The 14,055-nt window shown below is 41.5% G+C and overlaps 1 protein-coding gene across 5 annotated transcripts in view; it reads left to right on the top strand.

Annotated features, from left to right (window-relative positions):
• The window catches only part of GANC (glucosidase alpha, neutral C), a 75,088-nt gene that overhangs the window by 157 nt on the left and 60,876 nt on the right, over window positions 1–14,055 (top strand). Inside the window, exons 1-4 of one of the 5 annotated variants that reach the window (XM_053593623.1) lie at window positions 2–79; window positions 414–957; window positions 2,815–2,877; window positions 5,427–5,535. In XM_053593623.1, coding sequence (XP_053449598.1) covers window positions 929–957; window positions 2,815–2,877; window positions 5,427–5,535 — 201 coding nt within the window. In that variant the 5' untranslated portion in view covers window positions 2–79; window positions 414–928. Of the gene's footprint in view, window position 1; window positions 958–2,814; window positions 2,878–5,426; window positions 5,536–10,279; window positions 11,689–14,055 lie in introns of those variants that run through there. The other 4 variants (XM_053593627.1, XM_053593624.1, XM_053593625.1 and 1 more) reach the window with 4 other exon arrangements.

Raw genomic sequence — 14,055 nt, forward strand, 5'->3', positions numbered from 1 at the left:
CAGAGGCCCCTCCCTCAGACGGTGGTCCGCTCAATGAGGCTTCCCACCTACTTCGCCGGCGTCATCCAGTTGGTACCTGGTCAGCAGGGTTGGTTTAAGGTGATCAGATTCTACCCTAACCTCTATTTTCTCTCTCCTGGCCCTTAAAGGGTTTGTGGACCAAGCAAGCACCTTGTGCTGCGTTTAGATGTCTCCTTCCGCTCGCTCCAGCCCTTCATCCCTTCCAAGTCAAAGTCAGACGCTGGGACCGCGAGTCTGGTAAAGCCGTAGATGTGGCTGCCGGACTGACGTCTAGTAGTGGGTTCTCGGGCTTGGGAAGGTGTTTAAGCAAAGGCTGAAATTTGGTGGTGGTGGAGTACAAGTGATTCCTACATTGGGTGGTGTAATAAATAGCTTTCAAAATCCTTTTCTAGCCTTAAAAAGTACGATGGATGCTGCAGTAGGATCTGGCCAGAGACATCAGCCTCCAGCAAAGACCCAGTCGGAACTTGCCACTCAAAACTAAAAAGAGGGAGAGAGTGGGTCAGTTTTCAAAATCTGGTGTCACCGCCACCGAGATAAACAGGCAGATGCTTCGGCCCAATCAACGTGACTGTGTCGGTACTTCTGGTTCTCACGCTCTTGACTTTGTCCTCTGGAGCACGCATGCTCTCACCGCTGCTAAGACAGTTTCGGTTCCAAATACAAGCACGTTCCACATCAGACACCCATAATCAAGAAAAAAATACCAAATAAATCGTCGTAGAAACGCTAGTTTAGGCGTGGAAATTTCCAGGAGCAAGAGTCAAGATTAGTCACTCCATAAGGATCTGGAGAAGATTGCTTTTCCCAGACACTTGAGAGTGGTGAAGTGCTGGCCGAAAGGTTTTTGAAGAGACCGCCCTACCTTGGCCTGAGACCTGGTAGGCGGTCGGAGTGACTGAAAGCCATGGAAGCAGCTCAAAAAGAGGAAATCAGGTAAAGACCCAGGGCTCCTGCAGCGACTGACCCCAAGCCCATAGAGGCAGGGGATAGCACTCAAAAGTACCTAAAAGTAACATTTCTGGCTTTGAAGTTTTCTGTTGGTGTTTTTATTCACTTTTTATTTGAATGTTTGGTATTTGTGCACTTTTCTTTTTTTCTCATTTCTGCAGAGAGTTAGTTGATATTAATAGCCCCTCGAAAGTACTTTGAGGATGGTTAAAGAACATCAGCAATGGAAAAGTTGTGATCAGAGCTCTAAAGCATCAATTTCAAGCATGTTGCTTTCCAAATTCAGCTATCCTCACCCCTTTTTATATCATTTTCAGAGCTAGTTCTTTAAAGCTGGAAAGAGAAGACTACAAATCTCTCTAATCTTTGCACACTCAAAGGAAACAGTGACAAAGACTGAGTCTAGGAAAGATAAAGAATTTTTTAGTATGGTCAACTGTGTCTACCTGGGCTTTCATCATATTTGCAAATTTGTGTTCATTCATATCTTCCTACATAACCATGAACCTGCTGATTACAGATGTATTCAGCCACACCTCTGCATGAAATCCAATGCGTTTTATTCTTCCACTATAGCCTATAATTGTTTTAATCAGTCTAAATACGTACAATATCCAAGCGGCAATATACATACATTTTGTTCATTTTTTTTTTTTTAGAGACAGAGTCTCACTTTGTCCCCCTCCTTAGAGTGCAGTGGTGTCACAGCTCACAGCAACCTCCAGCTCTTGGGCTTAGGCGATTCTCTTGCCTCAGCCTCTGGAGTAGCTGGGATTATCGGGCCCACAACCAACGCCCAGCAATTTTTTTGTTGCCATTTGGCCGGGGCTGGGTTCGAACCCACCACCCTCGGCATATGGGGCCCGTGCCCTACTCACTGAGCCACAGGGGCCACCCTCATTTTGTTCATGTTTTAAAACTTGGTTTGAAAATAGCATTGGCTGGCTTGGTGCCTATGGCTCAAGCAGCTAAGGCGCCAGCCACATATACCTGAGTTGGCGGGTTTGAATCCAGCCTGGGACTGCCAAACAACAATGATGGCTGCAACAAAAAATAGCCAGGCATTGTGGCAGGCACCTGTAGTCCCAGCTACTTGGGAGGTGGAGGCAGGAGAATCACTTGAGCCCAGGAGTTGGAGGTTACTATGAGCTGTGATGCCACAGCACTCTACTCAGGGTGACAGCTTGAGGCTCTGTCTCAAAAAAAAAAAAGAAAATAGCATTGGCCCCTACATGGCCAGACTCATCTTGAAAAACCAGAAATTTTTCTTCTACATCTATTTGTATTCTTGTTCTATTATCTTGCACTTTTGTTATTTATTTGTTAGCTTGTATTATGATTGCTGATAAAGCTCTTGCAAAAAGCTTAGCACAGTGCGTATCTTCCTCAGAGCTTAACACCCAATAAGAATATTCTGAAAGCATTTTGGTGAATAAATAGGCAGGTAGATTGTGGTTGTCTCACTGGCTTTGCTTTGTTTGGTTGTTTAGAGGGTGCTGTTTTGTTTTGGTTTAGTTTTGTTCCTTCAGATTTCTACAGTTTAGGTCATAGCCTTTAGTCATTATTTTAAAAGAACCCTTTCTCATAAGTAACAATGTTCTTTTTCCATTGCTTTGGGGTAATCCCAGAACTTGATTTTTTGTTGTTTACCTTGGATGGTTTAGAAAAAAATATTGTTCTGTAGCATTTGTGCTACTGTGCTGTGTTAGGACTGTGACACAATCTTGCATTGCAGAATAGACCCCAAAGACTTAGTTTGTATGTTTGTACTAAGAGAAGGTACAAAACTTGGACTCACAAACCCTATGTAAAATAAATTTCTTAACATGTCTTTTTATTCAGTGTTGAAGATGAAGCTGTGGATAAAAATATTTTCAGAGACTGCAGCAAGATTGCTTTCTACAGGTAAGGAAAGTAAATATATTACCTAGATTAAATTTCTGACAATGTTTCAAAATTGATGTTTACTACATTTTTGGGAACTGTTAAGACTTTCTGGCCAGGTACCGTGGCTCACGCCTATAATCTTAGCACTCTGGAAGGCCATGATGGATGGATTGCTTGAGCTCAGGAGTTCAAGACCAACCTTAGCAAGAGCAAGACCCTGTCTCTACTAATAGAAAAAACTAGCCAGATGGTGAGTGCCTGTAGTCTCAACTACTAGGAAGACTGAGGCAAGAGAATTGCTTGAGCCCAAGAATTTGAGGTTGCTGTGAGCTATGGTGGTGCCACCCCAAGGCAACAAAGTAAGGCTCTGTCTCAAAAAAAAAAAAGGCTTTCTAAAGAAAGGGTCAGTCAGAAATTTAATGAATGAAGAATTCATCAGACAAGAGAATTTCACCTTTATATGCTTACTTCTATACTATTTACATTTTTCAGTTAACAAGTATTTTATTTCAAAATTCAAAATGTTTTCAAACTAATTTTTAAATGCTACATCTTTGAGTAGACAATACATGGCTCAAAAATAATACAGATCAACTGAGAAGTGATTTTTAAAATAATGATAAGAAGAAGAAGAATAAAGAGGTATACATTGAGACCAGGAATGGTGGCTCATGTAATCCCAGCACTTTCGGAGGCCAAGGCAGGAGTATCCCTTGAGCCCAGGAATAACAGTGAGCTGTGATTGTGCCACGGTACTGCAGCCTGGCTGACAGAGGATAGAGTAAGACCCTGTCTCTTAAAAAAAAAAAAAAAGGATGTATGTACAACGAAAACTCTTACTCCTGTCTCTTAAAAAAAAAAGAAGGTATGTACAATAAGAAGTCTTATTCCCACCCCTCCTTCTTCCTTTTTTCTAATTCATTCCTTATCTTGTCTCTGTAAGATTTATTAATTTCTTATTTATCATTCAAGCATTTCTTTTTATAAATATATGTTTTTATTTCACCCCTTTTTTATCACCTCTTTTCTTACACGAAGTAGGTTTCTGTATACACTTTTGCACAGTTGTGTACCTCTTTTATTTTCTGAAGAGTAAAGGATATACATAAATTGAGAGTATCCTCTCTCTTTTTTTTTAAGACAGAGTCTCACTATGTCGCCCTCAGTAGAGTGCTGTGGCCTCACAGCTCACAGCAATCTCAAACTCTTGGGCTTAAGCAATTCCCTTGTCTCAGCCTGTGAAATAGCTGGGACTACAGGCTCCTGCCACAATGCTCAGCTATTTTTTTGTTGCAGTTGTCATTGTTGTTTAGCAGGCCTGGGCTGGGTTCAAACTGCCTGCCTCTGTGTATGTGGCCAGCACCCTAACCACTGAGCTACAGGCGCTGAGCCAAGAGTGTCCTCCTTTTTTGTAGTTGCAAAGTATTCCATAGGGTAGATCTACTATAATTTATTCAGTTTGTCTCCTACTGCTAGAGCTATGGATTGTTTTTAATCCTGCTAAAATAGGACTACCACAGTGAAGAGGTATACATATGTCATTTCCCACACATTTGGGTATATTTATAGGATAGATAACTAGGCCTGGGATTACTGGGTCAAAGAGCAAATGCATTTGAAATATGTTACCCATTACTAGATTTCCCTCCATAGGAATTGTACCCGTTTGTACTTCATCACATAAGAGCCTGTTTCTCCAAATCCTTAAAATATATGTCTTCAAAATCATCATTTTTTTAAATGTTTTTATGTGATCCTGAAACTGAAATCATAAAAAATTGTATTATATGAGTTTCTAATGTATGTACTCTTTTTTTCTAGAAGAAGAAAAGAGTATCATTTCAATCCTGAACAGATACTTACAGGAAAGTCTACAATCAATGCCTGGTCACCTTGTTAAACCACTAGATTATATTGGCTTTCCACTAGAATTTATTGAGTTACTACTAAAGTGTCCATTTCATGGAAAGAGGGAGGAAAATTAATAAGGTTATAAATATCATCTATGAAAATTGCCCCACTTTCTCAATAAAGGAGACAACATGCCATCCTTTAAGCAGTGTTATGTTGAACAATTTCTTTAGTATTCTTTTTTTTTCTTTTTGAGACTTTTCTTTTCCCACTTTGTCACCCTTGGCAGAGTGTCGTGGTGTCACAGCTCACAGCAACCTCAAACTCTTGGGCTTAAGTGATTCTCTTGCCTCAACCTCCCAATTAGCTGAGACTACAGGTGCCTATCATAACACCTGGGCAGAGATGGAGGCAGTGGGGAGGTCTCACTCTGGCTCAGGCTGGTCTCGAACCTGTGAGCTCAGGCAATCCGCCCACCACAGCCTCCCAAGTGCTGGGATTACAGGTGTGAGACACCATGCCCGGTCCAATTAGATCTCATCTTATTAGCACTCTAATGATACTCTTATTAGTACTTTATCAAAATACTAATAGTGTCTATACCCAACTTCTGCAATATCTTAGTGAATTTTTATAACTTACACATGGTATTATAACCTATTAGATACTGACAGTGACAAATAATTCTCGTGCATCTGTATACTTCATACCTGTAGGCGTCAGAAACAGAATCTCTCCAAAAAATCCATCTATCAGGTATTAGTGGATTCAATCACAACAAGTGAAGATGGCACCAGGTTCAAAATCATCAATGAAGCAACTAAGGTGAGATAGAACTGTTTTCTACAGGGAATAATTTGTTTCTGCATTTCTTTTTCTTTTTTATTTTTTAGAGACAGAGTCTCACTTTGTCACCCTTGGTAGAGTGCTGTGGCGTCACAGCTCACAGCAACCTCCAGCTCTTGGGCTTAGGCAATTCTCTTGCCTCAACCTCCCGAGTAGCTGGGACTACAGGCACCCGCCACAACGCCCAGCTATTTTTTTGTTGCAGTTTGGCTGGGGCTGGGCTTGAACCCACCACCCTTGGTATATGGGGCTGGCGCCCTACTCACTGAACCAGAGGCGCCGCCCTATTTCTGCATTTCTTTGAGTTAAATGAAGTAAATTTCAAAAGCTAATTAAAGCAACATATGCTTCAAAATTAAACTTTGTTAGAGAAGGAATGTCATCTTTTCACATGTACACTAATGTACTTTAATATTAATATGGATATCAATATAAAGATTGCCTGTGTATCAGATGTTTTCCTAGATGTTTTGCAAATGTTATTTCCTTTTAATTAATCCTTCAATGTGCACCTAAGAGGTACATAGTCTTATCCCAATTTTCAGATTAAGGAAAATGAAGTCTAGAAAATCACTTGCCCAAGGTCACACAGTAGCCAGAATTTTCTCCTGGCAGGCTCCATCAAATACCCATCATAAAAAAGTGTGTTTTCTAGCACTATTACATAATGTGAGTTGAGCAAGGTACAGATTCAGTGAATGTCCAAATCTCAAAATACAGGTGGAATAGGGGAGGCAAAGGGACCATACAGTTGACAATTTAAGTCACAGGTGTTCCATCACCTGAGCTGCTTCACTGGCAGATCACTGTAGTACTTTCTTCCTGTGAGGATTAGAGCAATATATCTGAAGTGCTTTTTCTCGCTTGTAAAGTTGCCATGCTCCTTCAGATGGGCCAGTCATACATAGAAAAACTACTATGAGCTGTGCTAGGAAGTGTGACTACATACGAATGCCTGAGGCTGTTACCCTGACACTCATTTCCAGATTCTCCCCATCTTTTTTTTTTTTTTTTTTTTTGAGACAGAGTCTCACTATAGAGTGCTGTGGCACCCTCAAACTCTTGGCCTCAAAAGATTCTCTTGTCTCAGCCTCCAAAGCAGCTGGGACCACAGGCGCCCGCTACAACACCTGGCCTTTCTTTGTTGCAGTTGTCGTTGTTTAGCTGGCCCAGGCTGGGTTCAAACCGACCAGCCTCAGCATATGTGGCTGGCACCGAAACCACCATGCTACGGGCGCTGAGCCCTCCCCTATCTTTTAAAGGCATCCAAAGTTGCTAAGGCATCTCAGACCAATCTGATGTAATTGAAAGACATAGTTGGGCGGTGCCTGTGGCTCAAGGAGTAGGGTGCCAGTCCCATATGCTGGAGGTGGCGGGTTCAAACCCAGCCCCGGCCAAAAACCACAAAAGAAAAAAAAAGAAAGAAAGACATAGTTAAGTCCATGCAGTCTGGATCCCCTAACTCAGTGGTTCTCAACCTGTGGGTTGCAACCCTTTTGTAACAATGAAAATGCATCATGCATATCAGATATTTACATTATGATTCATAACAGTAGCAAAATTACATAATGGGAATTTGCCCCATTATGAAGTAGCAACAAAAATAATTTTATGGTTGGGGAGTCACCACAACATGAGGAACTGTATTAAAGGATCGTGGCATTAGGGGGCGTTAGGAAGGTTGAGAACCACTGCCCTAACTGCTTAGATAATAACTCTACAAACTCACTAACAAATCCCAGTTGTGGAAAGCTGACTTTCACTGCAAAGTTGTGAGAGATCTTGTGACTGCCATGGTTTCTGTCCAGTAGCATTATACTGAGAGAACTCACCAGAGCAGACAGAAAAAAAAAACTGTGCCACAACATCAGTGGGTTCTCTACAAGGCCTACAATGTAAGGCCTTTAATTTAAGAAAGAGTCTCAACTTTATTCCCAGACTATAGGGGCAACTTCACAGTGAAGAAAGCTCTCTTTGTTATGAGGTATTAGAGATTTTAGCCATTTCATAGATATGGAATCATCTACCATAACTTTCTTGCCCACATTCAAAATATGAGCTAGAATCATATTAGCAGTTCTGGGTCTCCTGTCCTCAACTTCTACAACTTCTATGATAGTTACAGTGGCAATACATTTAGTTCATCTCTTAGCTGCCTGATGGGACAGCTAGCCTTCCTTTAAATCTAGAGCTTATTCTTATAACACCCATTTTTCTGAAGGAATTTGCCCCATTGCTTAGCATCTTTGATACTTTTGAGTTCTCAGCTCATGGTACCGCCAGAGCCATAGGCCCTCTGCTGTTGATCCAGGTCTCCCATATTATATGTCTATTGTAGCCTAGTTTGATAACAATTTGTGGGAAAAAATGAGGCAGCACTAATTTCCTTCCTGGAGAGCCACCCATTGTTTGCATGTGGCCTACACTCAGCCCAACTCCACTATTCAGATTTGGCAGAAATGTTTGGCTCCAAAAAATGCAGTGACTCTACCAGAGGCCTTCCATCAAATGTCAGGAATCTTCCTGTCTCGTTTTTTCTGTCATGTTCTCGTTTTCCTGTCTGTTTCCATTGTGCCTAACCTAGAGAGTTGTAGTTGTTCATGGTCAGGGCAAGAGTCCCTATCCATCCTTGAAGAGGCTTAGTATGTTGAGTACCTAAACAATTCTAAACGTGTCCTGGGACAAAGTAAACGAGACAGACTTACCCTGACTATCAGTTGTGAGCCAAAGTGAAATTTCTCAACTCAGCTTGATACCAGTTGGTGATGGATGCCTGTATGTACCTTTTTATGCTTCTATGGATCAGTTCCTTTTGCGGGGATCTTGAAAATGTGAGGGACAATGCCGTTCAGGTCAGGTATCAGGACCACCACCCAGCAAGTCAGATGTCTTCCAGGGAAAAGAAGCCACAGTTCCAGAAGTGCTACAGGATCTCAGCACAAGGCAGCATGTGGCCCAGAAGGAAGCTGAGGAGCCTGATAAGCAAGGACAAGTTATCTGAGATGTCAGCAACATAGCTCCCAAGACTGAGAACATTGAGGACTCCTTGGAACAGACTCCATGTTCAGGTATTGAAATATTGGAGCCACACAGGCAATCTTCATGCAAAGGCATTCTCATCTAGGGAAAGTGTGTATTTTGGGAGGTCACCCTGTAATTTTGGACTAAAACCTATTTTAATGCCCACCTTGTCATATCATGGGGAGCTGAGAGGACTAATAGCGACTTAAGGTTTCGTACCCTCTGTCAGATAGGGACCGTAATCTCTAAAGTTGTCTGTACCACATATTCAGTTCATTGCATAATGAAAGAGCCTTGATTAGTGGTTGTTTCTGGAATGAAATAAGTATTTCAATGATTATGATTAGGATATGATACAAGTGTGGTCAAAAGATTTAAAACAAGCTACATGGGGTGGCGCCTGTGGCTCAAGGAGTAGGGTGCCGGTCCCATATGCTAGAGGTGGCAGGTTAAAACCTAGCCCCGGCCAAAAAAAAAAAAAACAAGCTACATGTATCTCCTTATTCAGAACGATAGCTTTTTATTTCAGGTTCAGAGAGAGCCCAGAGTCTAAGAGGATCATATTTAGCTCACAGCTGCAGCTCTCAGATTGCACTGCCAAAGCAGATTCTTAGTGCCCGCCTGCCTCCACGCTTTTAAAACCCTTAAAGCGGTAACTTTGGAGTTGTTAAGATTTGTTAATTTTCGAAATCTTTCCTTCCCGTTCCCTTCCCCCAATCTGCCCTTTAATTAACAACCAGGAAGTAGCCTCATTCAATATTGTCTCAGTCTGCTTGGGCTACCATAACCAAATACCATAGTCAGGTGGCTCAAACAACATGTTTATTTTTCACAGCTCTAAAAGACTGGAATTCTAAGATCAAAGTGCCAGCAGATTTGCTGAGGGTGAGGGCCCTCTCCCTGTTGTGTAGATGGCCATCTTCTTGCTGTGCCCTCACAGGGTAGAAAGAGAGGGAGAGCAAGTTCTCTGGGGTTTTTGTTGTTGTTTTTTGGCAGTTTTTGGCTGGGTCCGGGTTTGAACCTGCCACCTCCAGTATATGGGGCTGGTGCCCTACTCCTTGAGCCACAGGTGCCGCCCTCTGATCTTTTCTTATAAGGGCACTAATCCCATCCTAAAGACTCTGCTCTCATGACCCCTTCTAAACCTAATTACTGTTTAAAGGCCTCCTCTCCAAATATGATCACATCGGTCTTCAAGATGCAAATTTTGAGGAGATAAAATTCGGTCCACAGCAAACAGGATGCTTCTAGGACATAGTTGTATTATAGAACAAGCTGAAGTATTGATCTATTGTACTGTTATAAGGTCAGGACAGCCGGGCTTTGAAGAAAGGATGGCTACAAGTTCAGATGAGTAGGGTTCCAAGGCTTATTCATGATGACAGAATAATAGGGCAGATATTTGATAAAGAAGCTTTCAGAAGAAAATCTAAAAAGGTAGTGATCAGGAAATTGTTGACTACTTTTTTAGAACCCCCTGCTATTTTCAATTGTCTATTTTCAGTGCTGGCTTGAGAAACAGAGATCTGGGCTTGTGACCTCAGCACAGGGAATGTAGGCTGTCTTTTGTGTCTAGCTAAAAAGCACTGCTGGCAGGTCTATCTGAAGCAGGCCTTTGTCTTCAAGCTACTTTATATTACTAATTTCGATGCTTTCTCATGATGTGGATAACCATTTAGCAACATTTATTTTTTGTTTGCAGCCTATTTGCAAGGCTTCAGCAGAGACAACACTGCCAGCAACTTCTCCAAGGATGCAGGGATATCTCTGAGCACCTCCATGAAGTCACCACTTGCTTCTTGATCAAAGCCTGATAAAAATGAGACTTTGCCCAACCATTCACCTCCTCAGCAGATAAGGCACAACCACCATGTGCTAGCCAGTACTGTTTCTGCAGAAATGGCTAGGAACAGGCAGCTAATGTGGGAACTGACTAAATGATCGGAAGCATACCTGGACAGGCTCATTGTCCTTGGGGAACAGGCCAATGCCTAGCATGAGGTGCCTGTGTTCTCTGTAGAGAATCAGTGCTTGCAATAAACCAATTGGCTACACCTGCAGAAGGGGCCATTAGTGCCCTACAGCAATTTAATGAACTCTTAGACCAGCATTTCTCAACCTGTGGGTCACAACCCCTTTGTAACAATGAAAATACATGGTGGCATTAGGAAGGTTGAGAACCACTGTCTTAGACCATTGTCTTAGGCAGTGTTTTTCAACCTTTTTTTATCGCACGGCTATCTGTGGCACATTTCAATCATGTCAAACAAAAGAAAGAGTGAAAACAAGAATATACTTACTGTGCTTTGAACTTCTTTAGAAAATAATTTAATTAATGATCTTTAAAAATTTTTGAGGCACGCTGGTTGAAAATCACCGGTCTAGATCCTGGGAGGTTTTGATCAACAGCTGAGAGAGATGGTCACTCACTTTAGGGTATTTTTTGTTTCATTTTTTCACTCTTCTAGTTGTGATCCCCAGTTTTGAGTGAATAAAAAATTTTTGTTTTTATAAAATTATGATCAACCTTCTGCTTTAACATGTAGACAGCTATAAAGTGTCTGATTGTTATGCCTGTGTGGCCATAAGAAAACTAGACTAATGGATGATTACTACTAGATATTAATTGTTTGGGTTTTTTTGTTTTTTGAGACAAGAGTCTCACTCTGTCACCCTGGGTTGAGTGCTGTGGTGTCATCATATAATAGCTCACAACAACCTCAAACTCCCAGGCTCAAGCAATCCTCTTGCCTCAGCCTCCTGAGCAGCTGGGATTACAGGTGCCCACCCACAATGCCCAGCTAGTTTTTCCATTTTTAGGATCTTGCTCTGGCTGAGGCTGATTTTGAACTTCTGAGCTGCAAGCAATTCACCCTCCTCAGCCTTCCAGAGTGCCAGGATTACAAGTGTGAGCCCCCACACCTAGCCTTAATATTATTATTGACTACCGAAGAAACAAGATGGGAAAAGGGAATTAATACTCTTTCCTACACTGTGAGAGATGAGCTTCTGAGAAAGGTGTAGGAAAAACCAAGTGGAGACGTATAATACTAAAAAGATTCTTCAAAATACAGTATATTTCTTTCTCTGAGGATTTATTTCAGCTCTGTATAAGTGAACATACACACATCTTTAAACACATCTAAAAATTTTTTTGAGACAGTCTCACTTTGTTACCTCCCACTCCACCCCCACCCCCCACTGTAGAGTACTGTGATGTCACAGCTCACAGTAACCTCAAACTCTTGGGCTCAAGCGATTCTCTTGTCCTAGCCTCCCTTGCTCCCAAGTAGCTGGGACTATAGGCACCTGCCACAATGCCCTGCTATTTTTAGAGACAGGGCCTCACTCTGGCTCAGGCTGGTCTCAAACTGTGAGCTCAGGCAATCCGCCCAGAGTGCTGGGATTACAGATGTGAGTCACCATGCATGCCCCCCCAAAAAAATTTTTAATAGACAGGGTCTCACTTGTTGCCTAGACTGAAATCCAGTGGCCACAACAGTTGTCACACACTACAGCTTCAAAATCCTGGGCTCAATCTCTCTTCCTGCCTCACCTCCTTCCTTCCACAAACAGCTGAGATTACTGTGTGGATTACCATGCCCTAGCACATTTTAAATATTTCTAAGGAAACATGCTCTCTCTCCTCCTTTTTAATGTACATTTTAAATGTTTAGGTATGTTTGTTTACTTATTTTACATAAATTGATATAAGTAACAATTTGAGCGTAACTACTATATTACCTTAAGGATTAATACCAAATTCTCAATTTTAGCAATCTAACTTACCTTCTTAATGTAGTTTTTTCATTGTCATTTCTAATCATCTATAATGGAGTTTTGGCAGTTTATTTGTATATCATTTATTTATAAATATCCAACCAAATCCCTAGCAAATAGAAATAAGGATATCTAGAAATTCTTAATATTTTAGCAAGAAGGATATAACATTTATGTCAAGACTCTTTGAAAGAGCAAGGTTTTGGTGGAAGAATTGGATAAGAACTGGTAGTTAAGAAGCCCCAAGGAAGTGGCTTTTAAACTGTCATCCAGGCCAGGCACAGTGGCTCTGTAATCCTAGCACTCCAGGAGTCCAAAGCAAGTGGATTGCTTCAACTCAAGATTTTGAGACCAGCCTGATTAAAAGCAAGACCCCGTCTCTACCAAAAATAGAAAAACTAGCTAGGCATCATAGCAGGCACCTCTAATCCCACCTACTTGGGAGGCTAAGGCAAGAGAATCGCTTGAGCTCAAGAGTTTGAAGTAGCTGTGAGCTATGACACCAGGGTACTCAATCCTGTGTGATAGAAACTCTATCTGAAGAAAATAATAATAATAATAAAAAAAAACTGTCATCCACAGAGTCCTAAGGTCTCCATGGAGGTGACCCAGGGCTTAATGCAGGCATGGGAAGAGGCTCTAAGGTAGAGACAGAATTTCCAACTACTTGAGCTAAATTATAGGTCTAAGGAATTATGTGTCTGCACCATGAAAGCTATATTGGTGAGAGTAAGAGATAAGAATGAATCTGGATAGTTGTGTCTCTTTGTACCTCTTTCATCTCAGCTAGCCTTGAAACAGGTCATCCAGTTGGAAAAATGTGCTTGCTAAGTTAAAATTTAAATGGAGCTTTAACTCTGATTTATACATAGCTCATTATTGTGAAAGCAGGGTATTGCTACTTCTCACATAGCTAAGATTTTTTTCCTGGCTGTGCATCCTCAAGAATAGAACATACAGACCAGTCTTTGATTTAAAGCAATTATTTTTTTAAGAAAAAGCTGTTTTACTAAAAACAAGAAGGTCTCTGAGTATTTAACTAGATGCAATTTCTTAAACCTACATAGGCAGACAACCTATATGGTCTCAGCCTATTATATTCTTGTCCATTTTTGACTACCCAACATCCTATTAGTCCCCAAAGGCCACACTTAAGCCCCTCCTCCTCCAAGAAGATGTCCCTGAGCTCCTCACCTTACCTTCATCATTAATAATTCCCTCTCTTGTTCTCCCCAACACTGTCCTGTCTTACCAGGGAATGCTTTATGTTAACTTTTTTTTTAGACAAGAGTCTCACCTTTTTGCCCTCAGTAGAGTGCTGTGGCATAATAGCCCACAGCAACCTCAAACTCTTGGGCTTAAGCGATTCTCTTGCCTCAGTCTCCCAAGTAGTTGGGACTACTGGCGCCCACCACAACACCTGGCTATTTTTTTGTTGCAATTGTCATTGTTGTTTAGCTGGCCCAGGCCGGGTTCCAACCTGCTGGCCTTGGTGTATGTGGCTGGCGCCATAACTGTGGTATAAGCGCCAAGCTGCTTTATGTTAACTTTGTGTCTCCTTCATCTCAGCTAGATGCAGTCTCCCCAAGAGCTTAGTTATCACAATATTAGATGCCAAATAAATGTTAACTCAATTGAATTTGAGAGAGCAATGGAAATATATGTCTAACGAGGGAAAAAAATACATAATCTAATAGG

This window comes from Nycticebus coucang, chromosome 6 (genome assembly GCF_027406575.1).
Source record: "Nycticebus coucang isolate mNycCou1 chromosome 6, mNycCou1.pri, whole genome shotgun sequence".
Classification (NCBI taxonomy): Eukaryota; Metazoa; Chordata; class Mammalia; order Primates; family Lorisidae; genus Nycticebus; species Nycticebus coucang.